Source organism: Rhipicephalus sanguineus, chromosome 7, assembly GCF_013339695.2.
Source record: "Rhipicephalus sanguineus isolate Rsan-2018 chromosome 7, BIME_Rsan_1.4, whole genome shotgun sequence".
In the NCBI taxonomy this organism is placed as follows: domain Eukaryota; kingdom Metazoa; phylum Arthropoda; class Arachnida; order Ixodida; family Ixodidae; genus Rhipicephalus; species Rhipicephalus sanguineus.
This window is the reverse complement of record NC_051182.1, coordinates 82,424,403-82,450,800: the sequence shown is the minus strand read 5'-3', so window position 1 is coordinate 82,450,800 and position 26,398 is coordinate 82,424,403. Positions and strand designations below refer to the sequence as shown.

The 26,398-nt window shown below is 45.7% G+C and overlaps 1 protein-coding gene across 1 annotated transcript; it reads right to left on the bottom strand.

Annotated features, from left to right (window-relative positions):
* Positions 1-2,109: 2,109 nt before the first annotated feature.
* Positions 2,110-2,826, bottom strand: LOC125759125 (protein GVQW3-like). Its single transcript, XM_049417429.1, has one exon. The coding sequence runs from the start codon at positions 2,779-2,781 to the stop codon at positions 2,110-2,112; it is 672 nt and encodes a 223-aa protein (XP_049273386.1). The 5' UTR covers positions 2,782-2,826.
* Positions 2,827-26,398: the final 23,572 nt, after the last annotated feature.

Genomic DNA, 26,398 nt, shown 5'->3' with positions numbered 1-26,398 from the left:
GCGGCGCGCTTCGTAGAACATGGTCATGGCGTGTTAATTCTGTTTGTGCTGATGCGGTTGATTCATGTGCGTGCCCTTGTGTGTTTTGTGTTGCGGTCATTGGCTTAGGCGGAACGTCTTTGCTCAGTAAAACTAAGCGACCAGCAAACGCCAGCTTCCCAAGTATGATTCCATTGATGGTGATCATCATCGATGAAGAACGCCGGAATAGTTTCTCGCAACGCGCGCTGTGGCACGGAGAATCGACGTGACAGTTCGTGCACATCGGAAACTCGCCTCATTGCCTCTAGACCGACGGATGCCCGGAAACGGGGTGTTTAGCCAACGCCGACTCTATACACCACCTGAAGACCGGCGGAAGTCCGAACGTGTACGCTACCAGCATGTTTTCTTAGAAAGGTAGGTGGCTGTGAGTGCTACTCTGCGCACATTATGCATTATTATTACTGTATGCTTATTGCCAGGGGATATTGAATGCCGGTGCTGAATGTCTTTGCAGTTGTGTTGAAGCTGCTCTCGCACGACGTTTGTGAACGGCTTAATCGCTACTGTTATAAAACACTTCGATATGAGAGGCTGACGCACTACCCGCCACTACCAGCCATGCAAGAATGGCGGGTTGCTTTGCCTCTCGTGGCTTTCACATTTCGGCGATTTGGAGGATCTCGTGAATGTAAGTTTGCATTACATGCATTGAGATTGACTTATATGCAAATAAGATTCTAACAGCTATAGCACCAACGGTACCGATTCTGGATTTAACAGAACAAGCATTCCCCTAACAGACGCTATCTTGACGTACGTCTGTTTTTCTTTTATTCAAAGAGTTTTAAAATTATAATTTGATTGTCAGCAGAAGTTATTCCTATCTGTCCTTCTTTTCCATCCCGTACATTACCTATGTCTCTATATTGTCTTTTTTTCTGCCGGTCTGCTTACGGCAATATGCGTTTAACGTGCTGCCAATGTATGCTCTCTGCTTTATTCCTAGTTTTAACTGGCCGCGTCATTTCTGCTTCAGTTCTTCTTCAAGTGGAATAAACGTTTATATACTTATATTCCACTGAAATAAATGTTATGTAGAGATGATGTTAAGAACAAATATATAATAATCCGGGCGTACCTGGAGTATACAGTAACGATAATTCTGCTTACTGCTAAGTAAATTAGCAAATTTGAGTTTCCATTATATTAACGTAAATTATTAGGCGCCATCTTAAATACGTTGGCAAAGATATTCGAGAAACACTGTTATACCACATGCTCCGTTTTTCTCATGAGCGTCCCAAAGAGTCGTTTTGCGCCATTTTCTCTAGGCATTGAATTTAATTGCCGTAGCTATTAGGGGTTACCCGCCGCGGTGGTCCAGTGCTTATGGCGCTTGACTACTGGCGTGAAGATCGGGGTAGCCGGATTTTGATGGAGGGAAAATGATGGAGGGATAGAGGCTTGTGTGCCTTTATGTAGGCTTTAGAACCCCAGGTGTCCAAAATTTCCGGAGCCCTCAATATAGCGTCTTTCATAAGCATATCGTGGTTTTTCGACGTAAAACGCAACAATTATTATTAGCTCTTGGGGGTGCCTCCTGTATCGTGTTTCTATGCTTATTCGCTGTGTTCGGTACGTAACCGCTTTTCTATTTTACTTAGATATACGAGGTCTGTTAGAAAAGTATCCGACCTTTGGTGGAAGAAAAGAAAACTGGCATAATTGGAGCGTTAGAAACCTAATCCCCCTCAAAGTAGTCCCCTTGGGACTCCACACACTTCTCCCAGCGGTGCTGCCATTGTTTTAAGCATTCTGAGAAGGCCTCTTTCGGAATGGAGTTTAGCTCAGCTGTCGTTGCAGCCATAATGTCCTCCCTTGTCTGAAATCGCTCTCCTTTCAATGTCCTCTTGAGTTTGGGAAACAGCCAGAAGTCGCAGGGGGCCATATCAGGAGAGTAAGGAGCCTGTTGAACTACAGGAGTCTGACTTTTCGCCAAAAAATCAGAACAAAGTGTGAGGAATGTGCAGGAGCATTGTCGTGATGAATGCGCCAGTTTCCTGTTGACCACAAATCAGGTCTCTTGCGCCGCACAGCATCACGTAGGCGACGGAGGACATCCCTTTAGTACTCTTTGGTGATTGTTTGACCCTGTGGTGCGTACTCGTGGTGTACCACACCGCGGGAGTCAAAGAAAGCACTCAGCATCACTTTGATGTTGCTCCGCACTTCGCGGGTCTTCTTTGGTCTTGGTGAACTGGAATGTTTCCAATGTGACGACTGGGATTTGGTTTCGGGGTCGTACTCGTGCACCCAAGACTCATCACCAGTTATAATAGTGTTCATGAAGTTAGGGTCACTGCTCGTGAAATCCAGCATGTCCTGTGAGACTTCAACACGAAGTTGCTTTTGCTCCACCGTGAGCAGTTTCGGCAAGAATTTCGCCGCAACTCTCTTGATGGCCAAATCTTCGGTCATAATGGAATGTGCAGATAAAGTGCTGATGCCCACCACTTCCGCAATTTCCCGGATAGTCACACGACGTTCCCGCATCACCACAGCGTTCACTTCGGCAATGACCTGATCATTTCGGCATGTTGATGGCCGACCGGAGCGTGGCTCGCTCTCCACTGATGCACGGCCGTCTTTAAACCGGTTGTACCACACCTTAATCTGTGTGCGGCTCATAGCGTCGTCACCGAAAACCATTTTGATCTTCCCAATGGTTTCCACTTGGCTGTCGCTCAGTTTCTGGCAAAATTTGATGCAGTAGCGCTGCTCCAGTTGCTCCGTCATTTTCCTTGCAATGAAAAACCGACGAGAGCACTGCGCACGACCTCACTCAAACGCTGCGTCCCCCAGCGACTGACGCTATTGGCAGGCGGGAAAAAATTCACGCATGCGCACGAAGGCTCAAGGTCAAATCCATGAGGCGCTCGCAAAGAAAAATAAGGTCGGATACTTTTCTAACAGACCTCGTATTTGTTTTCGTTGTTTAGGCTTCCCTGAATCCTTTTACTGTTGCTAATCATCAGGTAATCGGATCTATAAGTGTCAATAACGTGAATAACAGCGGTCTCCTGCAGCGCTTTGCGCAACTGTACAGTACGCCTGAAACATTTCTGGGCTTCACGTGTTCTTGGTGACGTACATCTGCCCGGTGATCCTTTATTGCGAAAACCGTAATATGTTTACCGGCAAGGTAGAACTCCACAGCGGTATTTGCACCATCGTGCGGAGGCTTCTTATGAAGTGCATATGGTTATTTGGCAACCCGCTCGCTGGTCAGCAAGCAGAGCAGCGACTAGCTCCCATCAGTTACAAAAGCTACAAGCAAGAATCGCTATCGGCGAAATGTACAGAGCTGTCATGTTAAGCAGCTAAAATAGCGCCAATAAGTTGTTTCGGAATGAAACAGATATACCTTGAACAAGAAGTACGAAACTTTTGAGATACTAACAGAGTTTTCATTCAAATGAAGCACAACTGGTCGCAGTTAATACATTTTTAAGCGAACATCTATGTGCATAGTCGTTTATTACTGCATTATATAGATATATATTAACAAATTTGAGATTGTATCGAAGTATGTTAAGATACAATTGGAATCTATCGTATCGGATACAATCAGTGTTGCAGCATCCTGTATCTGTATCTCAAATACTTCTTCGCTGAGTATCTTGTATCGTGTCGCGACGCAATTTCAAAGTATCTTTGCCCAGCCCTGAGTGTGAACAAATTTACACAGAGACATCCCGCCATTATGTGAAGAACAAATTACATGCGATGTGCACAACTTATGTAGCGTCTACTGCAATTATTCTCCATTATGGCCAGCAAAATATACGTACAGGCGCCATTCATCTCTGATTATGTGCGCGACACATTCCCTAGAAGGTTGCATAGAAGAGATGCTGAACAATATCCTAGTGTTTAATCAAGTCTTATTGTTAAAACGCCGTTTACATCGGGCAAAATTGATAACAGAGTACTCTGAGCGATTTTGAAGGCAAGCTACATTGTCACTGTGGGCCATTTTCATGTGACGGAACTTGTTACGTCTTCGTGGCAAGAGTTCAGTTAGAATCCCTGCGCGGTCATTAAGAGAATTTACTTCTTTATTGGCTTGCACGCTCCAAGCTGCATAGTTGTGACGATATAACTTGGAGACAGCTAAACTTCTCACTGTGTCTCATGAACGACGGAAAGAGTTGTCATTAGACTATAAGGACAGGATGGATGTACGGCAAGCCTATTTCGAGTGCCTAAATGTTGTAGCACTAAAAATAAGTCTTAATAAATATTTTCGGACATCAACCAGAGGGCAGGTGCCTCGAATGAATAGCAAAACTCCAAGATACTGGCAAAATAAACAAATTTAATCCACATTTATTTACCTAATTGTTTACTTTTATTCATAATATCAGTGCCCTACGGGCATTAAAGCGAGGAGAGGATCCAGGACTATATCATTAACGGCAACTTTGAAGACGCCAGGTTCTTTGATTGCAGCAGTGGAGGCATGAAGGTGGTGCCAATTACCAGCTTGTCTGCGGCAAAAAAAGAAGCATGATCGACACATCAGGATATATTAGATTGAAAACGTTCTGATTCAAGCAACACGCGGCATACTAAGCCAAAATGAATACACCCTCCCCCAAATGTATTACATAAATGCCCTGCGACGTCATAGTTTGAAGCTTTACAGAGATTGTGTCGAGCGTTCTTGGTTAAGTCGTGAGTGCTGACCTTGCGGCAGACCATCAAGTTACCCTTTGAACGCCAGTGTAGTTGACGTGCCGCCTAAGACCTACGATGTGTACATAACTACTTCCCTTACAAAAACACGTCGATCCGCCTCGTAACGCTTGGCTCAAAGCCAAAAAAATGCAGCAGAGAACTACCCGCCGAGTGCTTCGCATGAAACCGATTCCTACAAGGCGTGGGATCTGCTGAATATTTACTTTTATTAGATTTTTTTTGTAAGATTGCTTGTATATAAAACCTGCCCAGAAGTTGGAGGAGCTGGAAAGAACGGTTTTGCCGATAGAGCCTTTTAATATGCGCAGTTGACACAAGCTATGTGTCAAGTGCGAGGAAAAGCCGAATAAAAGAAAGAAAACACACAAAGATAGGCGTCTTACATGGGAGTAAAGCTTCAACGCGATGTGAAAACAAATCAACTTCAGTTAAAACGCTGTTTGCAGTAGGCGCCGTGACAATGGTGTATAGTAGCTATATTGACAAATCTGGCTAAAGATACACTATCATGTGTTACCTTCTAGTTTCTCGCCTGGAATATAAAGAAAAGTACTCCGGGCATTCACAATGCCAGACATCCGCTTTTTTTTACCTCGCTCTATGCTAATACACAGCGGGAATCATTGGAGCTGTTGAAACACACCCCCAACCCCCCTTATCGCCGTTTTGAACAGCATCACATTTATTGCGGATTTTAGAAATAATTATAGTGACTCTGCCGTGCTGCACGACAAGCTGTTCGCTTTAAAGAGAGAAAATATTGTCAACCTATGCCCCACTTCGAGATGAGCATAGGTCAATGACGCCACCATACCTATTAACACAAAATATATGCAATATGAAGTATATGACCCTGTGACAACCGTCACTGGACAACGCTAGACCAATAAAAAGATGCAAAAATAAATCTTTGTCGCCAAAAGCTACACTGTGTTGTGCTTGATGAGCATACCTTATCACTGCTATTACTAGACAGGCAAAAATTGATAACGAAGCACTTGTCCAGTGCAAATCATTGACGAATATTATGAATCATATGTAAATGAACCCTGGCGTGTGGTGTTGGTGGCGTTAATAGGAGTGCTACCTAAAGTAGGGTGGGTCGATCGCGGAGGCAGCGCAACATCGGTTGAGCTGCAATTGCTTTATGGACGGTTCTATAACAAGCAGTATATTATGTATAATAAAGCGAAAGCCATATGTGGCTCATAAGCAGTGCTGTATACGTTACCGAAAAAAAAGTAACTAATACGTTACTCGTTACGCTAACAAAAAAAGGAAGGCGTTACCGCCCTACGTTACCTACAAAAAAACGTAACACGTTACCATTACCGAAAAAAGTAACGCACCGTTACTTCTGCCGTTATTCCACAGTCAGAAATTTAAGTGAGTGTGCCGTCGCTGCAGGCAACCTCAATAACAATTTATTGAACATCATTTTTAGATTTCACATAAATCCTAACATCCAAAACAACAATTTCAGCTGGAATTACTAATATAACTACAATATTTAGCACATGTGTGCCGGATTTTAGCCATATTATAGTAGCCTAATATTTATTGTAGAGTTGCATGTGATGGCTTAAAATTTTGTGGCACATAGTAAAGCCTTTTCTCAAAGTAACAAACAAAATTAGAAAACGGCAGGAAGTAGAAGATGGAAGCTGCGATGAAAAAATCCGTAAAGAGGGGGTGGGTGATCGAGCCGACTTTCATGAGGTTTCATCATCAATGCTCTCCGGAAGGAAAACATCCCTGGTGTCGCAAGCAAATTTAGAGTACTCCTGATGGCGTGCTTGTATACTAGTTTACACAATATATGCACAGATCTTGTAGGAAAAAAGAAGTCACAAGTCTTGATTGAATAACTGGGGTGTCACTGTCTTGTAGAGTACCCCTACGAAATATGACGCGAGCAATAGCTAAGCGACCTGATGACGCAGCTGCAAATGCAGTGACAGATGAAGGCGCTAGCTCCTCAGCAAGCAACAGCGTTAGCATAAATACCTCATCGTGCGTCTTAATCAGAAATTTTTGGTGAAAGAATAGTGCACACCGAGGCAACGTTATCTCAGAAGTAACTTGCAACTCAAGCAAGACAGAAAGAGAAAGAAAGAAATAGAAGGAAACAAACACAAGAAACGCAATAGGAGAAACATAGAGAAAAAGAAATAAACAGAACAAAGAAAAATAGAGAGAAAGAAGGAACACCACCTAGAGGTGCTCTGCCTTGAGGCTTGACATAATTTTTTACTAAAGCTATGAATTCCTAAGTGAAGCATACAGTTCACAAGTTGAAATTTCATCACAATCACACATTTTTCAATTGCCAGGAGAAGCCTCTTGGTGGAACGATGAATGATGTGCTGGCTGAAAACCACGTGCAGACATTGTCATTATTGCCGACGGAAAAAGAAGATCGCTTAACGCCTTCGAGTCGTCTGAGGCCATAGGAGTTAGGAAAACTAAAGGGAGGCCCTCGCTATCTGAACTCCATAGCAAAAAGGGTGGCCGGCAGGTACGTGGTTTGGCATGGCCTACGGGGATTACTTGATCACGCTGCTGTCTCGCGTCATCTGCATCACCACCCACACGACCACGTTGTTGAAAGAGCCAGCAGGAGTTAGCAGTCCGCGTATTATGCTGTCGTTGCATTTCACAGATATGATGCAATGCTTTGGAGGCCCACATTGAGCATTGGTCTTCACGGCTACGTGTTTAATTCATTGAGCATGCCATCGAAAGCGGTTGTTTTCGAAGCCCGCGACAGCTTTTCCGAAAATGGTTGGCGCGGCAGCTTGACTGCTGTCCTTTCGGCACTGTAACGTTGCGTCCCTCAGTGCTGGAAGAATAGAATTCCAAGACGAGAACAGCGCCAACGGCTCTTAATGCGAGAGATGGTTGTGAGCCGTTCCCGTGCACGACGGTCCCAATTAACTGATTAAAAAGCATCGTCCTGTGTGCTCACTGAAGCTTCCAACATCAAGAAAGGAAGGTGTGCCTGACACAATAGTGCTCGACGCTGTATGTAAGGCGATTTGTGAAGCAGTTTGCATTGTTCAGATTTCGTTTACAGTTTCTGCACGATAATTTTATCTGCGGCCACGTTTCGTTCGACCAACCCTTGCCACTGTATACTTGTCTCGAGGGGCATGTACGACATTCGAGCGAGCCTAATGACACAAACGGCCAAAGGATAATTGGAAGGCGCATCATCTACCTGAGTAGCACGTCCAATTCAGATGTCACTGTTACATTATGTTGTGTGCCCCGAACTTACCGTTCATGTAGAAAAAACCGAGCTGTCCGTGGCGATTAACCCACCGAGTTGCAGCGCTGCTTTCATGCAATCAGTCTGATTTTAGTGCAATCCTTTCAGCTAATTTTAGTGCAAAGCTGGAAGTTCATTGGAGAAGCATAATATGGGCCGTAACGAGGCTGCGAGTGGCACCCAGGCACCCTACAAGCGAGCATCGCAGCACGTTTGTTCTTGATCGGAATACAAGTTTCTTTTTCCCCCCGGCCAAAAAGAAAAAGAAAACGTGACGTAATCTCTTCAAAAAAATGTGACATAACGGCATCTCCTTAGATTCCGTCCTTCATGTCCGAGGCAAATGCATAAAGGACCGTAAATACATTGATCCAGGTTTTTTGTGAGTCTCATGGTCGTTATTTCTTTTGTTTGTTCTAAGGCAGGCATTCGGCTACGGCTCGATGTTTTTCACGGCGTGGAAATCAATGTGCTTTATTTGCGCATCTCCCCGAAGTATCTACGCGAATGAGGCAATAAAGCAAGAATTTCACACTAAGGCTTGTCTTTATTTATTGACATTTCTTTGGTGCTACAACCCGGCACTGACCAACTCTTGACGCCTCGTTGGTTCCTGCCGTGTCCACCCAGCCTCAGTTCCTCCCCTCTTGGAGAGGCGCTGTCTTTCACGCTTTCCGCAACGCCCCACTCAGCGCGGCGCAGCCCATTCCCCTTTCCGTCAAGCCTGCCTCTCACAGCTCAGGTGACGTCATCAGCCTTACGCCAAAGACGTCAACGGAGCAGGGTCGACTAAGACCGCTTCGCTGTGTAATATTCGCAATGCAGCAATTCAATACACAATCTATTTTGCAATGTAAACAGATCAGCTGACAGACACAGTAGTGCAGCTGTATATGTAAGGTGACTTGCCATGGAATATTTACTGTCCACGATGCAACAACTGGAATCAATTGTGCAGACTTTAAAACGCAGCAATATATACAGTAGCGAAGGCAGCAACCAGCGCAGAAGGTATATTTGTAACACATTTATAACCTCGTATCCGCTACATGAGCGACGTCACCTGTTTTTCTTTAGGATTCATTGTATGCTTCAGGAATAGCGCCGAAGAAAAGGAAGCGCGACTAGCCAGCGCCTGTTTTGCTTCATGAAAATCGACAATAACAGAGAGTATCCAAAAAAGCAAGATTTGACAACTGACTCTCCTGCACCACCTGCTGCGGTCTTCAGCACACTGTTCAAAATAGCATAGGTCTGCTTGTTTCTGCGAAAACATCCGTAATATCTTTCTTTCTTGCTACTTCTCACCGACGAACGCTTGGTTATTTGGCGTGCGTCGAATTTAAAATCCGAGAGCAAGAAAACACGTGTGAAGAAGTGCAGGAGCTAATTTGCTTGGGCGCCCAATTCCAAAGCGACCAGGCCAACAAACCGAAGTAATCCAGCACCGAAACGTGCCACATCGTCACAATTCACGACATGTGATTCGACCCCACTACATGGTAAAAAAAAAACAAACGTGTAAACATTTCGTGAAATCGACGTCGAAATAACATGCACGTCGATATAGTCGATATCTTAAGACACGCTGTAGCCTCACAGGCAGCGCCGGCACATTTTGATACCCCTCTGCGCTCTCTGCGCTGCTTTCTCATTCATTCAGTACAGGGTGTCATAGGTGCATCAGCAACATTTCACAAAATTTACATGAAGCTGTTTCCTTTGATAATCGTCAGTGAAGTTTGTCGTCTGACTGACAAATATATAAACAGTTGCAATCATGACGTAGAATATTGGTACACGCCTCCATGTAACATTTCCCATGAAAGTTGTCCTTCACGTTCATAAATCGATGATACTGCTTTTTGTGTTCGAGCGAGTGATACAAAAATGCTATAACTGCGTAGGCTACCAGTCACCTCCCTAGTCGGCAGAATTAACAGCATCTCCACAATGCCGAAGAAGAGGGCTCATAAGCTGCAAGAAACGCAGCGAAGTCCTTGCACATGTGCCTGCTCAAAATCATTTAAAAACTGTGTAGACTGCCAGTTTTCCCGAGATCAGTGGTTTATTCTTGATATTTCAAACAACTAGCCACTCTGTCGAACGTGTCCGGTATAACAGAAAGGCATATCCCCACTTCTACTCAGCTTTCCTATGCTGGCTGCTATAGAGTTTAATATGAAACAAAGTCACAAGCTGTTCACCGTGGAAGACCAATTTTTCAAAAAAAAAGTAATCTCCCGGCGTCCTGTTCAGCACTCCGCAATAAGAGAGCGACCGCGAATTGACTCGCAAGACACGCAATATCTAACAATAGGCAAGGCCGTGTATTAGTAACAAGGTCAAAAAGACCACGAGCTTTAGCGATTCCCTGCGCCCTGTAGCCATGTACAACAACCCTTTTAGCTTATTTGATCTGCGCTCTTGTTCGCCATGCTTTCCCAGACATATGAGATTTATCAACTAGTCGCACTGAATCTTGGTGTAATGGCGTGAATGTACAAGCTAGTGCGTCTTAGTTTTGTTCTGACAGTCCTTTTTTGCTGTAGGTGATGTATAGATTTCTGTAGAGATGTTGTTCTTTGGTAACTATGCCCATATCAGACAGTCACTAAATAGCGGTGCGCACAATTTTCACTCCGCACCACCACCACCACCACCATCATCATCATCATATCCGTGCTCATATAAGTTTAAGTAAGTAATGTTCGGAGGTTACCTTATTGAAATCTTGGACTGGTGAATGCCGGAAGCGTTGGTGGATAACATGAATAGAAGACAATTTTACTAATGATATTTTTACTGGTGCGGGCTGTTTCAATTATTTTGAATAATTTAATGTATGCCCTAAGTATTCTTCGGAATAATTAGCGCCGGCGCCTCCAAGATTTACTCCGGCCGAACTCCTTTCAACAGTGCGCCATTGGAGCTAATCGCTGAGGCGACGTATATGTGCATTAGGATCATAATGATAGGCTTCTACGTTCTAACGCCTTGCTCGTCCATGGCCTGCTCTCTTTCTCGTATTCTTCATGTTCTACTCGCTCCCCGAGCACGTGATTAACTCCCCGGATGATTATCTATTAGCTAGGGGGTAAGATTAGCTAATTTAGCCAAGACATGCTATGAACACGCTCATAAAGCCAACTGATACTAAGGCCGAGCTAATTAGGCCACGTATTGCTAATAACATGCTAATTAAGACCAGGCTAATACAAACAAACCATTTAAGACCACGTTAATTAGGGTATTGTTAATTATGGGCAGTGTTGCCTAATACTGTGGGAATTAGTCCCATCTGAGTTAATGTGTTGCTAATTATGTGCTATTTAGGCCCATATTACTTAAGATCACACTAATTAAGGTGAAGCTGTTAATTATTATGATAATTGAGATGGTATAATTTAGACCACCTTACTGAATACGATTAAAATTATAACCGAGCTGACGCAGTCTTCACTCAAGAGTGGACTGAGTAGACCGAGCAGAGTGAGTTGATATTGAGTCACGTAAAAAACTCGAAGAAGGCTAGGTGATGACAAGCACCACGAATGGTTCCCGTATTGCATCATTATTGCATGCTGACCACATGTTTTTTATATGCATAGAAGCTGCTACTTAGAGTCCACCGCATGACATGCTTGAGTCACACCGGTAGTATGGCAGTCACGAGTTGAACTGGGGCATTCTCAGTATCAACGAGTTTGAACCCGAGTTAGCGTGTCAATTAATTTGATTAGCAGACCCCCACGGAAAGGATGGGGCCCGCCCACTGCGTTTGCTCTCCACGAGGCGCAGTGCTCACACCGCAATGCCCGCGAGCAGCACGATTGAGCTATGAGCCGAATCGTACAAAGTTACTATTTTGATAGTTTGTGGAAACACTGTTCCTGCAGGAAAATCTTCAGCCGTGCATTGTAAGTAGCTCTAAGCTGCCAATTTATTCATCTGCACTATTCGATTGAGGCGAAACGAGCTGCACATCAGTGCTGTGTACATCAGTACATCAGTTTTCTACATCAGTAGAAATTTCCATGGTCCAGGTAGAATGAAAGAACTTACTTGAAAGAGGACGAATGCACACGAACACGCATGTGAGAGGCGCGATGTTCAGATTGCAAAGATATAGTGCGACTATCACATTTGTAAAACAAAGGCTCACTATGCCTCGCTTTACTTTCTTGGCAGGAGTGGTTTGTTGAGCCAAGAAAGTCGAGCTAACGAACGAATCCTGATATTCAGATTCATCGCACTCTAAGTTAGTAAAGCGAGGCATAGTAAGCATTCCTTTTACAAGTGCAGTTCGGAAGTCCTATATTCATGCGGCAGAGACCAGCCTGCGTGAACAAGTGGTACGTCTAACCTCGGCGGGTTATCGAACCTACGTGCTCGCTTCGCTAGCAGGCACCCAGTTAGTACAGGGGAGAACGTTACCAGCAGAAAGAAAAGTCTCGTGGTCAGCCCATACAATAACAAAATATCGCATGGGCTGAAGAAAGTGGCTGGCCAAGCCGGAGCCGAAGTGATCTTTTTTTCATTAGAAAAGCTACAAAAGTTGTGCAAGCTCACGGAACCGTTGGGAGTGAAGCCGAGAGGATGCCAGAAAAATCATCAACATACTTTTGTAGCCTGCTCAGAAAAGGTGGTCTACAGCTTGCCGTTGACGTGGGGGGCGAGATGTTTCGGCCAAACTGGCAGATGTATAAACCACTGCCTAAGAGAACATAGAAAAAACTTTGCACATTTCAGAGATGGGCACTTATCGATACATTGTAATGACTGTGGTTGCTCACCGGTATTGTCAATTGCCGTATGATCGGCCACCGAAAAGATAGAAGCATAAGAGAGATAATAGATGCACAAGCTAAACTCAAAGAAGTAACCACGTGTGACAGCTCTCCGTTTGTTACGTGGTCACAAAAGGAAATGTTGATTCTTACCATGATGGTGCGAAACCATACGTCACTTGGTTGAAGTTCGCATGTGTACATGTAGGCGAGATGTTCCAATAAACTTCAGTTGTTAAAGCGCTTTCGTTTGTGGTTTGGGGGCCTGCCTGTGTCCTTGTTTTTCAAGCGCGTTCAATAACCCTTTGCGACACGGCTTCCTCGTTTGGGGACGCGAACTTCGGAGGCGCATCCCACGCCGCGTGTTTCTTCCAATGGCCTGAAACTCAGTGTGCACATTCGTGCACGCTTCCTGGTTGGACAACTTGCGGTCATTTAACTTCATTGTCCTGCGTATTGCTGCAGATGATCACTTTGCTGGAGACACTACCGTGTTAGACGATCGTTCGACGTGCCGCGTTCCAGGACCAACGTCAAGAACATTTTTTTTCTCCGCTCGAAACGAATACGACCAAAAATGAAGGTGTGCATGCTTTTCGGCCCTAATAGTTGATTCTTTTTATGCAAGTATTGAAGCTGACTGAGGGCAGAATAATGAGATAATTAGTTACACGCTGATTAACATTAATTACTGAAACTCACACAAAACATCACATTCCTTCGTTTTCTTCCTTGGAATCTATTACTGAGTGCCTTGGAATCATGCCATGCGAATTTGACGCACTTGCAGACAGTGCATCATAATGCGTGTCTGAAGGGGATAATAGAGTATGCTATTCCAACAGCGCAATAAAAGCACTCCTGAATGTTTTCTTACTTTAGAAGCTTGTGACGTGAGTAGCTTGTCAGGCAACGCCGATTGCACCAACCCAACCGTTTTCAAGCGTATATTCCCACCGTAGCACTGCTCGTTTAGTCGTTCGACATAAAACACCGAAGGTTAGCAGCTCAAAATGGCGACACCAAGACTCATACGTAAACTAGTGTGTCAGCGCTGCGCACCACGAATAGGTCATCTGCAAAATAAATGCAACATTTCCGAGCGCGTCTTCGTTGTTGTTTTACGTGTTTCTTAGTTAATGGAGGGCCACTCAAGTGGTTATAACTTGTCTTCCGAGGCTCTACACTGATGTGCGGGCATTTTCATACATCACGCTGTCTGCAATCATATACAGACTGTCCTTGACTATGTCATTGTGAATTGGATTCCTTCCGTTAAAGCCTAGCGATCCGCTTCATTAATACGCCTTTATAGATAAGTTTTGGTCACAGTGCCAAAACTGTCTTTCTTCTGTAAATATGGTCACGCTCAAACAAGTAGGAAGCTTATACCCCATCACTTTTTTATTTTGATTTTTCATGCTCTTATGCCTCAGTGCATCCTCAAAAAGTTATGACTTGTACAAACAAAATATGAAATATATTTCTTTATATTCTTTTTACAAAGTCTGCGAGGGTCTGTATACGGATTGTACGAAAAATCGACGACTGGAATTTGTAGTGGCTGAGTTGGTGGCTGAGATAACACTGGCTGAGTTCACACTTTTGAACAGTTGTCGATCAAAATGCAAATATTACGCATATCTCGGGCGCAACAGCAATGCGTAAGTATTAGGTGGTGTGTTCCTTTACTAGAAAATACATAAATACGTATTTCAAAAGACCCTAGTGTTTATTAGGCTGCTCAGGAAATGCGGCTGCGCTGAAAATGCGACGCTATGCACGAAAAAGCCCTCTGCCGACGATATGGTGCTGCCACCGCTTTCCCGACGTATTGCCAGATGGCATCCATATCTCAGGCAGCGCCTTCTCTATCGTCTTTCGACGGCATTTGCAGCGGAGCACGCAGATACGCGGCCAATTTTTTTTCTTTATTAGAGGAAAGGAAACTGTTGCACTTAGAGTGATATTATAACAGTGAATAATCAGGCATATTTTAAAGACAAATGAAACACAGAAAACCAGTCTAGAGCGCCACTAGAACGTTCACTTTGACACGTGGTCGTGATGTCCACGAAGACAGCAGTCGGCACGTTCAAGATGAAACTCTTTATTTAGCCGAACTTGTGGTCGTGAAATGAAAACCAAAGTACATAAATACACGCTGTACACTGATAGCGGCAAACAGGGCGTCGGCCGTCAATAAAACTGTTCATGGCTGGGACGCGCCGTCTTTTATAATCAAGCATCGAACTTTCCATTCTTATCGCTGGTGGTCGCGCAAACTCTGCAATAATCTAGACTAACGGCGTCCTGCGCGCAATCTTAACAAAGTGAACTACTAGAATCGTGAAGCTTCTCGAACACTGCGGCGCGGTTAGCGTCGAGCGTTGCTATCCGTCCTTGCTTGTAAAACCCGAATAGATTAAAATAAAACAAGAAGCAGGCGAGGCAATATATCCCGCGTATTTGAATCACTTGTTCCTGGAATATGTTTTTTGTTGATCGCGGAGGCTCAGTAGTTCTGCCAATCAGTCTTGCTCTCCAGAGTCTATGCAGACCAATGAGAAAGGTTAGGTCATAAGTTATTGTCCTGTCCTTTGTCACATCAATGTACCTAATGTTAACAGGGTTGATTTCACTGCTTCGGAAAAAAAGACACTGTGGATATCACGCACTGAAAGCAGTCTCCTTAACGTATATAATATTGCGTGGCAGAAGCGTAGAATAGCTCATGGCGTCGAAACATGTGAATTGCGCAACAAGTGGACGTTTTAAATGTCGACCCATTACAAAGCGCTCAGCACATATTTAATCATCATTATCATCAGCAAACGCTTCAACAAAGTAAGGAGCTTCGTAGGTTCTCGCGTTGCCTTACGGATGCGTAGTGGGCTCTTCGATGATTCGTAAAAGGATGAAATATGACGTAGTGGGCACAGCGCAAGTGTACTCGCAGTAGGCATTATAATATAGTTTGAAACGGCCAAGGTTACGCGCACAGAGGCTTGTTTCCTTGCAGCATGGTTGTGGCATGCACCGAAAAGTGAAGCCAGGTTAGCATTTGGGAAAGCTAAACGCACGGGACCCGATTACGCTATTGCGTTCTACTCTTAAAAGCGAAGCTCAAGCGTTCTCCATGTCTTTCTTTTAATATGTATTAAATACAGCCCTTAACGTTTGCTTTTGCAACTGTTTCATTTTTGTTCCGTCTTATTCTTTTAGAATTTATGGATAACCCCGCTCTGTGTTTATTCCCGGGTACTATGCATGGATGCTATGCTGCTAGGTCCGAACGCAAGAAATGTAGTCATGTTGCGTTTTTGCGGGTGAGTGCAGCTCAAGCGTCCTCCAACTGTTTCATGCCATGGTTGTTAATTGTGTTCGTCAGACAAACGTATCCTCCTATGCTAATTTTCGTTTATAATAAGTTGAGGGGACCACCATAAGTGCGTCCAGGCAGAGTCGGCTAGATAGACAGATTCAAACGGTGAAAGTGGCTTTGGTCTGCAAAGAAATGCAAAGAAACGGCGCACTGAGTACAACGTAATACACCATTCCTGAAACGTACACGCTCTTTCAGCTCTACCGACTTCGTATCATGAGTCTGTGGTTCGTTGTCGAAGGGGATCCCGTCAGAGGAGAAGAAACATCTTGTTCCGTCCTCTCTCCGGTCCGTTTTCTTTCTACTGTCATCAAAATATATTTACATAGAAGTTGCCTAAAAATGAGAGAGACTGGTAAGCACGGTTTTCCCGATACACAGCTTCAATTGCGTAAGACCTATGCGCGCTGTGTGTTGCGAAAATTTAGCGGACACGCCCAATAAAACAAAGCAAACAAAGATCATACGCGCCAAGGATAAGTGTAACACCTAAGGTCGATGTGAAAACAATGATACTTATGTTAAAACACTGTTTTCGAATTGGTGAGTTCACATAATGCACAGAAACTATTCTTAGAGATCTGGATAAAAACATGTTTTACGCATTTTCTTCGCACTTGCATTATTCGCCTCAATTTTGAAGAAAAACAAGACAATCAGTCAATAAGAACACGCACCCGTTGTTTTTTTTTTTTGCTTCTCTGCACATACACAATGGTCAAAGTTGTGTATAAAAAGAGCTGTCGAGCCCTGTTTTTCCTTGTTGAAAGGCAGTAGATACGTTGCAAAGTTTCCTTACGACGCCTTGTCCTCGCCTCTCTACATAATTATCACAACTAAGTATTTCTAATTTTTTTTTCATTTCTGACACCCATTTTTAATAACGTGTACCACAGTGCTTATTCCTGTTATTATTTCTGTTCCTCGAAAAGTTATTATTTGGGTGAACACAGCGTCTTTCTCAGGACACTGAGTAGCTTTTAATACAATTATTTAAGCGTATTTGTTGAATGTAGGTTTTAAAATACTTTGCTCCTAAGTATTAGACGCCAGAAAAAGACATCGGCCAGCGAAATTCGCAGAATATGGTGAACATGTGGATCATCCATACACCACTCCTGGCTTTCGCCATCGTGTCAAATATCTTCGCATGTAAGTTGCTGTTTGCATCGTCTTTCACTATCGAACCTTCTCGAAAAGTTTCTCTTTGCAAATGAGCCAGTGGAAAAGCATACCTCAGTTACCGTGTGACTGGCTGTTTGAAACTCAACATGTGACTCACAGCCCGCCGTGATGAATTCATACTACAGCGTGACGTGACACGCCTCATGCAACGCTGCGTGTCATGACACGCTTCTGCAGACGCCATATGGCTTTGACAATGACTCGCATGAGCAGCGCCAAGTTCATGGCCACTGCTACACTAGAAGTGAACGTATTAATGATGCTTCGCTATGCATACATTTTTACAGGACAATAGCGAACTATTGGTCAAAATAAAAGACTGCAACGACACCGACAGGACTAACTCATACTCGGAATGTAATGACCAACGATTGCTGCTCATTAGGTGTATTGCCTTGTGTGGGTGTAAACGCTGTTCTCTCCGCCATGTCACGCATAGGTGACAAGGTGACAAAAGCTGACGAATACCAGGGTACTGGCCATCCCCGAAAAAATTCCCTGCGAATGTACAAGTTCGCTCAAAGAATAATCAGTATTGCACTTTGGGCGTGCTGGTATACCATATTTTGGGATAATGGTGTTGCGAACCCTACACAGGAGATGAGCAACGAAACAGCTTGTGTCCTTCGCCGTTGTACCGAGGTTACGGTGATGGGCTGCTGTCCCGAAAGTCTTCGGTTCGATCGCAGCAGCCGTGGGTGGCATTTCTATGGAGCCGACATGCTCCAGGCCTGTGCACTGTGCAATATCAGCGATCGTAATGCGGAAACCTAAAGACCTAAACATATTATTATTAATAATATTATTACTATTATTATTATTATTATTATTATTATTATTATTATTATTATTATTATTATTATTATTATTATTATTACAAGAAAACAGTGGGTATCTTATTCGTGGTTCCCCATCTATTGTACCGAGTGCGGAACACCTGTAACCCACGAAAAATTATTGATTTACGTGACAGTTCCTTTCCAGCAAGAATTGTACAGCATAGCTAGTTTCCGATTGTTTACACATGAGGAAGACCTAGGAGACACCCTTTTGTTGCGCAAGTGGCGTTGCCTTGCCACTTGCGAAGCTCGGCCTTCGATGCCACTGCCTCTAGGCGAATGCACATCTCGCTTTTAACGCACGTGCAGGGTCTGAAGGTTAATCAGTAGGCACCTGCTGTGTCGCGCGGCTAACAAAGGAGATACATGTTTGCTTACCATAAATGGAAAAGTGCCTATGTGCTTGAGTGCATGGTAAACATCCTAGAAATAGTTTAAAAAAGGAGCTGGAGCCCCGATCACGTCGTGCCTCGAGATCATATTTGTTTTTTTTTTTCGCTCGTGAATCTCCGCTAATCAATTGGACAAGTCATAGTTTGAGCGGCGGCCACAAAAGCCCTGCCAATTTTATACGGATTTTGTAGTTTGCTAATATACAGTCCGGCACTTATCACAAAAGAACATGGTCTTGTTAACCGGCTCACAACATCGATGAGTGTGCTGTATTGTCGTAAAGAAAGGGCACGCATATCAATATGTAGCTTATTTAAGGACTAGTGTCTGTTTTCTCGATAATCGTAGAGCCTCACTTATGCACTCTATTCCATGCAGTCTGCTACCTTTGCGTCGTGACGTGTTTTCTCACGTTTTTCAATATAGTGATACGCGCCATTAGAATACTTTCGTATCGCTACAGGTTTTAGAGAGTACTGTACGACGTGGTTACAAATGACAGTGTCGATTCTGTATCGGATCGAACAATGGGATAAGCCCGAAGCTGCTACGGTTGATGACGAGTCTGTACAGAGTGAAAACTTGTTTGTCTTGTCCGAGCCTGCCCTAGACACTACGTTTATAAGCTAAGCTGTCTATGATCGAGGCACAATCCCTATGGATGGGTCATTCTACAGGTTTCTTTTTGTATTTAGCTGCACATGCGCGCTTCGCACGCGTGTGGTATGTAACACTGTAAGTGATGATTTCGGAAACAATAAAGCAGTACTAACACAAAATTGGGAGGACGAGATAACTTGTGGGATACATTCGTGTGGACACACACGCATGATCTACGAAATGTCAACGGATAGTATAGCATGGAACATATATAAAATTTCTTTCAATATGCGTGTCGCGCCACTGCACGCATAAGACGCCTTCGGTTTTCGTGTAAACAACCAACCACCACCGGAGTCACGAGTTTGTGTCGGCTGCCACATTCCTTGCGAGCGCTCTCTCCTAGCAGACCTTTTCAACGGAAAGAGGGGGGCAGACTTGCACGGGAGTACAAAGGCTGATGTGCTTGCCCTGGGAGTAGATTTTTGGGTTGTCACGCACATTTACAACGTCTCAGAGAGAATTATAGCAGTACCCAGGAAGCCTTCGTTGAAAAGTCTTGTTAACGTGATGCTCATGTACACGCGGTGTCAGTGCTTTTTTAAGCTTTGTCATCCTCACGGCGTAATATCTGTCATTTATTCTAAAGCTTTGCCTGGGGAAAGAGGGTACACTATTCATTAACATAGCGAATTATTCCTGTGCAGATGAGGATAGATGCAACGACGCAGTATTAGAAAAAGAATGTAAGGAAAAAGACAAGAAGTACGCCTGCCTTATAAGTGATGATTCCGGGACTTACAAGACATGCGGTAAGTACAATCAAGAGTTTGCATAAAGAGAGGCTGAAAGCTACTACCTATAAAATGCGAGGACGTATTGCTTGCCGCTATATTATTAGATTTCACGGCTGACTTTATTGCGAAATATTGTCACGTCGCTTCAGAGGTCCAGGCAGGGTTTATTTAACGTAGAGCAACAGGGCTCTTGCCAAACGCGTCGGTTGGGCTTATTCGCAAAAGGGACAGCGCGCGCACTTCTTCCTTTCGTGGCCTGTGCCTCTGCCTTTGCATATAACCCACTACTACAGGTGGCATCATTCCCTCCTCCGCGAAAAAACGCCAGGCCTGCGCTAAAACCGCAGCACAGTCACAGCGAAAGCTGGAAGAGCGGCGTTTCTAGAGCCCGTTAAGCTCCCTTGGGGCTACAATACAAGTACACTAGAAAGGTACCCACTACGCCACAAATCAAAATTTTTGTGAAGTTGGGAAGCACCCACTAAGCCATTATTCTTCATTCTATGGAGAAGCGAGGCACCAGCTACACGTCTGTAAGGCATTATGTGCACTTTGTTGACGTGACAACTGATGACGATGAACAATTATGGCTCAGCCCTTTGTAATGGGTTGGAATCTTTAAACGGCCCACCAGTTATGTAATGCATTGGGTGACGCCCGGTCGCTATTTCCCTCTCCCGTTATGCTGTATACGTTGACGTGGAAGAGAGACGGGGGGGGGGTGCGAAGAACTTTATTAAGACCCCGAGGTAATGGATCACGCGCTTACGGGCTTCCTTGGCAACCAATACAAGTTCACTTGCGAGGAACCCACTACGCTCTAAATCATTGTAATTTTACTGAGACCCCGAGGAAGTGTATCATGCGCTTATGGGCTTCCTTGGCAAACAATACAAGTGCACTTGCCAGGAACCCGCTACGCTATAAATCACTGTAATTTTTGAGAAGTAGGGCAGCAGGCACTGTGCCATTTTTCGTCATTCTACGGAGAGCGTTGGTACCTGCTAAACGCATGTAAGACATTAGGCGCGCTTTGTTGATGCTGTGCCTGATGATAATGAAGAATTATGGCAGAGCCCTTTGTAATGGGTTGGAAGCATTCAACAACCTACTCGTTGCGCAATTCGCCATTGTTTGACGCCTGGTTGCAGAATTCGCGTTGTGCGACGCTTGGTGCTTATTTTAATCTTCTACCACGCTATATTGCATATGCTAATGTGGTTCCTTCCCGACATGAAGCCTGTATAGGACCTTTTTGCAAAGCAGTTTCAAGCACCGGCATGGCTCAGAGGTTGAATACTGGGCTCCCACGCAGAGGGCCCAGGTTCGAACCTCGTTCCATCCTGGAATTGTTTTCTTATTTAGTTTTTTTTTTCTTATTTCGAGCGATACTGGTTACGGACACCGGCGGCGGCGGCGGCGGCGGCGGACAACTACGGCGCCAAAAACGGCCGGAGAAATGATCTCATAACAGCTTTTGCTGTAAAAGAGCATCGGCTCGATGCTGCAAGGTAGTTGTAAGAAAAAAAAAAACATAAAGCAGCTCACCCAACGCGAATGGACAATCGTGAAATGTCACGCGCGCACAGTCAATAAACGGCGAGGCGATGCTAATGCCACAAATAAAGGAAACAAAAAAATGAACGGTAGGAGAAATTATGAACGCGCAAAATAATGCTTCATGCGCACGACATGAACTATGTCGGAGCTCGGTTGTCTTCCTTGTGTTCCTGTTGACGACGCAGTGTCCGGAACCACTTTGTAGTTTACGTCGCTCACGCAGCGTAACACCTTATACGGACCGAAGTATCTGCTCAGCAACTTTTCGGAGAGGCCACGGCGACGAACAGGTGTCCACACCCAAACTTTGTCTCCTGGACTGTAGGATACGTCTCTGTGGCGGACGTTGTAGCGTCGTGCATCTGCCTGTTGCTGCAGACCGATGTGCAGCCGCGCGAGCTGGCGAGCTTCCTCGGCACGCTCTGCAAATTCTTCGGCGTCAGTTGTTAACTGATCAGCGTCTTGACAATGAAGCATAGCGTCCAACATCGTCTGAACCTCGCGGCCGTAGAGAAGGCGAAATGGTGTGAATCGCGTTGTCTCTTGCACGGCGGTGGTATAAGCGAACGTCACGTAAGGTAAAATTCGGTCCCATGTTTTGTGTTGGACGTCAGTGTACATGGAGATCATGTCTGTGACGGTCTTATTTAGCCGCTCGGTAAGTCCGTTGCTCTGCGGATAGTAGGCAGTCGTCTTTCGATGTTTAGTGTTGCTTAATCGAAAAACTTCATCCCTGAGCTGCGCAGTGAACGCTGTGCCTCTATCTGTTATGACTGCAGAGGGAGCCCCGTGACGCAGTACGACGTGGCACATGAAGAACTGTGCTACCTCGGAAGCCGTGGCTCGTGGGATCGCCTCTGTATCGGCATACCGTGTCAGATAGTCAGTTGCGACAATCACCCATCTGTTGCCGTCGGTAGACAGAGTAAAAGGGCCGAGAATGTCCATGCCGACTTGGTCAAATGGCTTATGAGGAGGGTCAATTGGTTGAAGTAGTCCAGCCGGCTTACGGGATGATGTCTTCCGGCGCTGGCATTCACGACAGCCTTTGACGTACTGTTTGATGCTTGCCGAAAATCCGGGCCAATAGTAAGTCTCGCCTACTCTAGCGAGTGTTCGTGAGTAGCCTAGGTGGTCAGATGTGGGCTCGTCATGACAAGCGAAGAGGACGTCGTCCCGCATGTCCCTTGGAACCACGAGGAGGTAAGCGCGGCTCGTAGAACGAGTGTTTTTCTTGTACAGGACATTGTCTCGGAGGCAGAATGATGTCAACACGCGGGATAGATGGCGTTGTATAACTGCGCTGCGACCCTCTAAATAATCGATGACCGGTCGAATTTCTTCGTCGTCTCGCTGCCGTCTGCTCAAGTCCGATGAGGTAAGGGCGCCCAGGAAACCGTCATCGTCCTCTGCTTCTTGGTTGACGAGATGAATGCGTGCACGCGACAGTGTATCAGCGTCTTCGTGCTTCCGGCCAGACTTATAGACGATGGTTACATCAAATTCCTGTAGGCGCAAGCTCCATCGGACCAGTCGTCCTGAGATATCGCCTATGTTTGCCAACCAGCAGAGGGCATGGTAGTCTGTCACCATTTTGAATGGACGGCCATAGAAGTAAGGGCGAAACTTGGTGATTGCCCATACGACTGCGAGGCACTCTTTCTCTGTGGTTGAGTAATTCGCCTCGGCACGGGACTGGGAGCGGCTCGCATAGGCTATTACTCGTTCCTCTCCGTGTTTATGCTGGACGAGCACTGCGCCGAGGCCGATGTTACTGGCGTCAGTATGCACCTCTGTGTCAGCATCATCGTCAAAATGTGCAAGAACGGGTGCTGACTGCATGCGCTGTCGTAGGTCGGCAAAAACAGCCTGTTGCTCGTTATTCTAAACAAATGACGCATCGTCCCTTGAAAGGCGAGTCAAGGGTTCCGCTATCTTGGAAAAACCTTTAATAAATCGCCGACAATAGGCGCACAAGCCCAGGAAGCGCCGGACAGCCTTCTTGTCGGTAGGAGCCGAAAATGTTGCTTCAGCGGTAAGCTTGTCAGGATCGGGTTGGACTCCTCTGGCGCTCACTACATGGCCGAATAACTTGAGCTCTTCATAACCAAAGTGATACTTTTCTGGTTTGAGTGTGAGATGTGCCGATCGAGTGACCTCTAGGACACTCCACAGGCGGTGGAGATGGTGCACTAACGTTTCAGTAAAGACGACTACATCATCGAGGTACACGAGAAAAGTCTGCCACTTCAGTCCAGAGAGTAGTGTCCATCATTCGCTGAAAAGTCGCCGGTGCTGAACACAAACCGAAAGGAAGTACTCGAAATTCATAGAGGCCGTCGGGGGTCACAAATGCCGTTTTCTCGCGGTCCCTCTCGTCTACCTCGATCTGCCAATACCCGCTTTTAATTCCAGGGAGGGAAAATACTGGGCACGGCGTAGCCTATCTAATGAGCCGTCGATACGTGGCAGCGGGTACACGTCCTTTTTAGTCACGTCGTTCAACTTCCGGTAGTCGACGCACAAACGTAGCGTTCCGTCTTTCTTTTTGACTAGGACGACCGGAGATGACCACGCGCTGTTGGAAGGTTCGATGATGCCGTCGTCAAGCATTTCTCGGACTTGCGTTGGAATCGCTTCGCGTTCTTTTGTTGACATGCGGTAAGGTTGCTGGTGTATCGGGCATGCGTCGTCGTAAGTAATTATCCTGTGCCGAGTGATGGAAGTCCGGCGCACCTTAGAAGAACTGGCGAAGCATGACTTGAATTCAAGCAAGAGCCTCCGCAGTGCTGCCTGGTTATCAAACGACAGGTCAGAATTTATATCGGTATTGGCCAGTGACGGATCTGCGGGCTCGACTGCCTCAATGTGAAGCAGTTCCGAACGTTTGCTATTTCGTCTGCAAACGCTAACGAAGTGCCGCGCAAAAGGTGTCGATGCTCGTTACTGAAATTTGTAACAAGCAATTGAGATCGGTCATTACGAAGCCGTATGATACTCCGAGCCACACAACCACCTTGGGTCAGCAGGTGTTCCAGGTTACATTCTGCGAGCGCTTCATCATTTCGTATTCCACAGCATGTGACGTCGCCTATGACACTGGGTCGTGGCGGGAGCGTTACACTGTCGGCGGAAACACGAAAAACGTCGGCACGCCGTTGATTGTCCTGCCCGTCGATTGCTCGGTCGACTGAGAAGGTGATGCGACACTCTTGGAGATCAATAACAGCCTCATGCTCCTGCAGGAAGTCGACACCAAGAATGACGTCGCGGGAACATTCACATAGCACAAGGCAACTTGCTACGAAGGTAGAACCGCAAATTTCAACTCTACTCGTGCAGGTTCCCAGCGGAGTGACGACGTGGCCACCAGCCGTTCGAATCTGCGAGTCATGCCAGGGCGTGATCACCTTCTTCAGAAGTGTGGCAATTTTCCCGCTTAATATCGAATAGTCAGCCCCGGTATCCACTAAAGCATTAACCACATAACCGTCAATCAGCACCGGTAAATCGAGAGAACGCCGGCCATCCCGTTCAATCGTATCTGCACCCTTTCTTGTTTGCGTCGATGCACAGTGACTCCTGGAATCACGGATTCAGAAGCCAAATGAATCTGTTTCGATGTTTGTTGAGGACATGACCCGTCTATTTCATCGGGCAGATCCGGATATGTCCGAAGCCAAAAAGATCAGCCACCTCATGCGCGGCGTTAAGGAGCAGCTTTTTGCTGGTCTCGTGCGCAACCAGCCTACGAGCGTCGACGAATTTTCTAAGGAGATGATAGCCATCGAACGCGCACTACCGCCAGTATGACGCTACCGCCAGTATGACCACCCAAACAACAGTGGGCCAGTCAGCGCCACAGCCGTGACCACAGTGACAGCACCTGACGAGCGTTCTTTGCGCCAGCTAATAAGAGAAATCGTACAAGAAGAGGTGAACAAGCTAGTTGCCACGCCGAATGACTGCGCAATTGCGTCAGTCACCGAAGTTGTCCGTCAGGAGATTAGGCAAGGGCTTTCGCTTCCCGAGCCGAACAGCGGCACTCTTAAACCATCGTATGCAGACATTGTCCGTCGACAGCCATCGAACGAGCCGCCACCGCAGCAGTACCACCAGCCACAGCCGCCGACAGCGCCTTGGTACTACAGGGAAATTTCGACGCTTCGCAAAACCAACATTTGGCGCACCCCTGACCACAGGCCCTTGTGCTTTCATTGTGGGGAATCAGGCCACATCGTTCGGTATTGCCCTTATCGCGTCGCAGGGTACCAAGGCTTTCCGTCCACTACTCCTCGGCGCCATTTCAATGGAAGACCTCACATCGACACGAGTATGACGACCTCGCGGGATGATTATCCTGGGTTCCGGTCACGCTCGCCCTCTCCAGGACGTTATTACCCTTCCAATAAACGTACCCCTCATTGACATGGCGAGAGGGAGGTCTCCAAGCCCACGCCGGGGAAACTAAAAGCAGCGACCTCAGGGGGGAAGGTTGCGAATCGTCGAAAAGCTGAAACCCCCATTATTGCTGAACGAACAGCCGGAAATTGGCAATGACTCGACGACAGATCAGATTGTTACCGCCGACATTACACTTAAGATTGACGGTCACGACGTGACGGCACTGGTCGACACTGGTTCGGACTTTTAATAATGAGTGAGAATCTGGCAAATAAGCTCAGGAAGGTGAAACTGGAATTGACGGGACCTCAGATTAGAGGAGCTGGAGGGCAGCTGCTCACACCTACTGGAAAGTGCACCGCAAGAATCAAGATAGGGGATTCATCATTCGTCGCAACTTTCGTTATTCTTGCCGAGTGTTGCAAAGA

Bases quoted from the DNA above. Each gene is read 5' to 3' on its own strand.
- LOC125759125 (XM_049417429.1), bottom strand. From the start codon at position 2,781: ATGACGGAGCAACTGGAGCAGCGCTACTGCATCAAATTTTGCCAGAAA.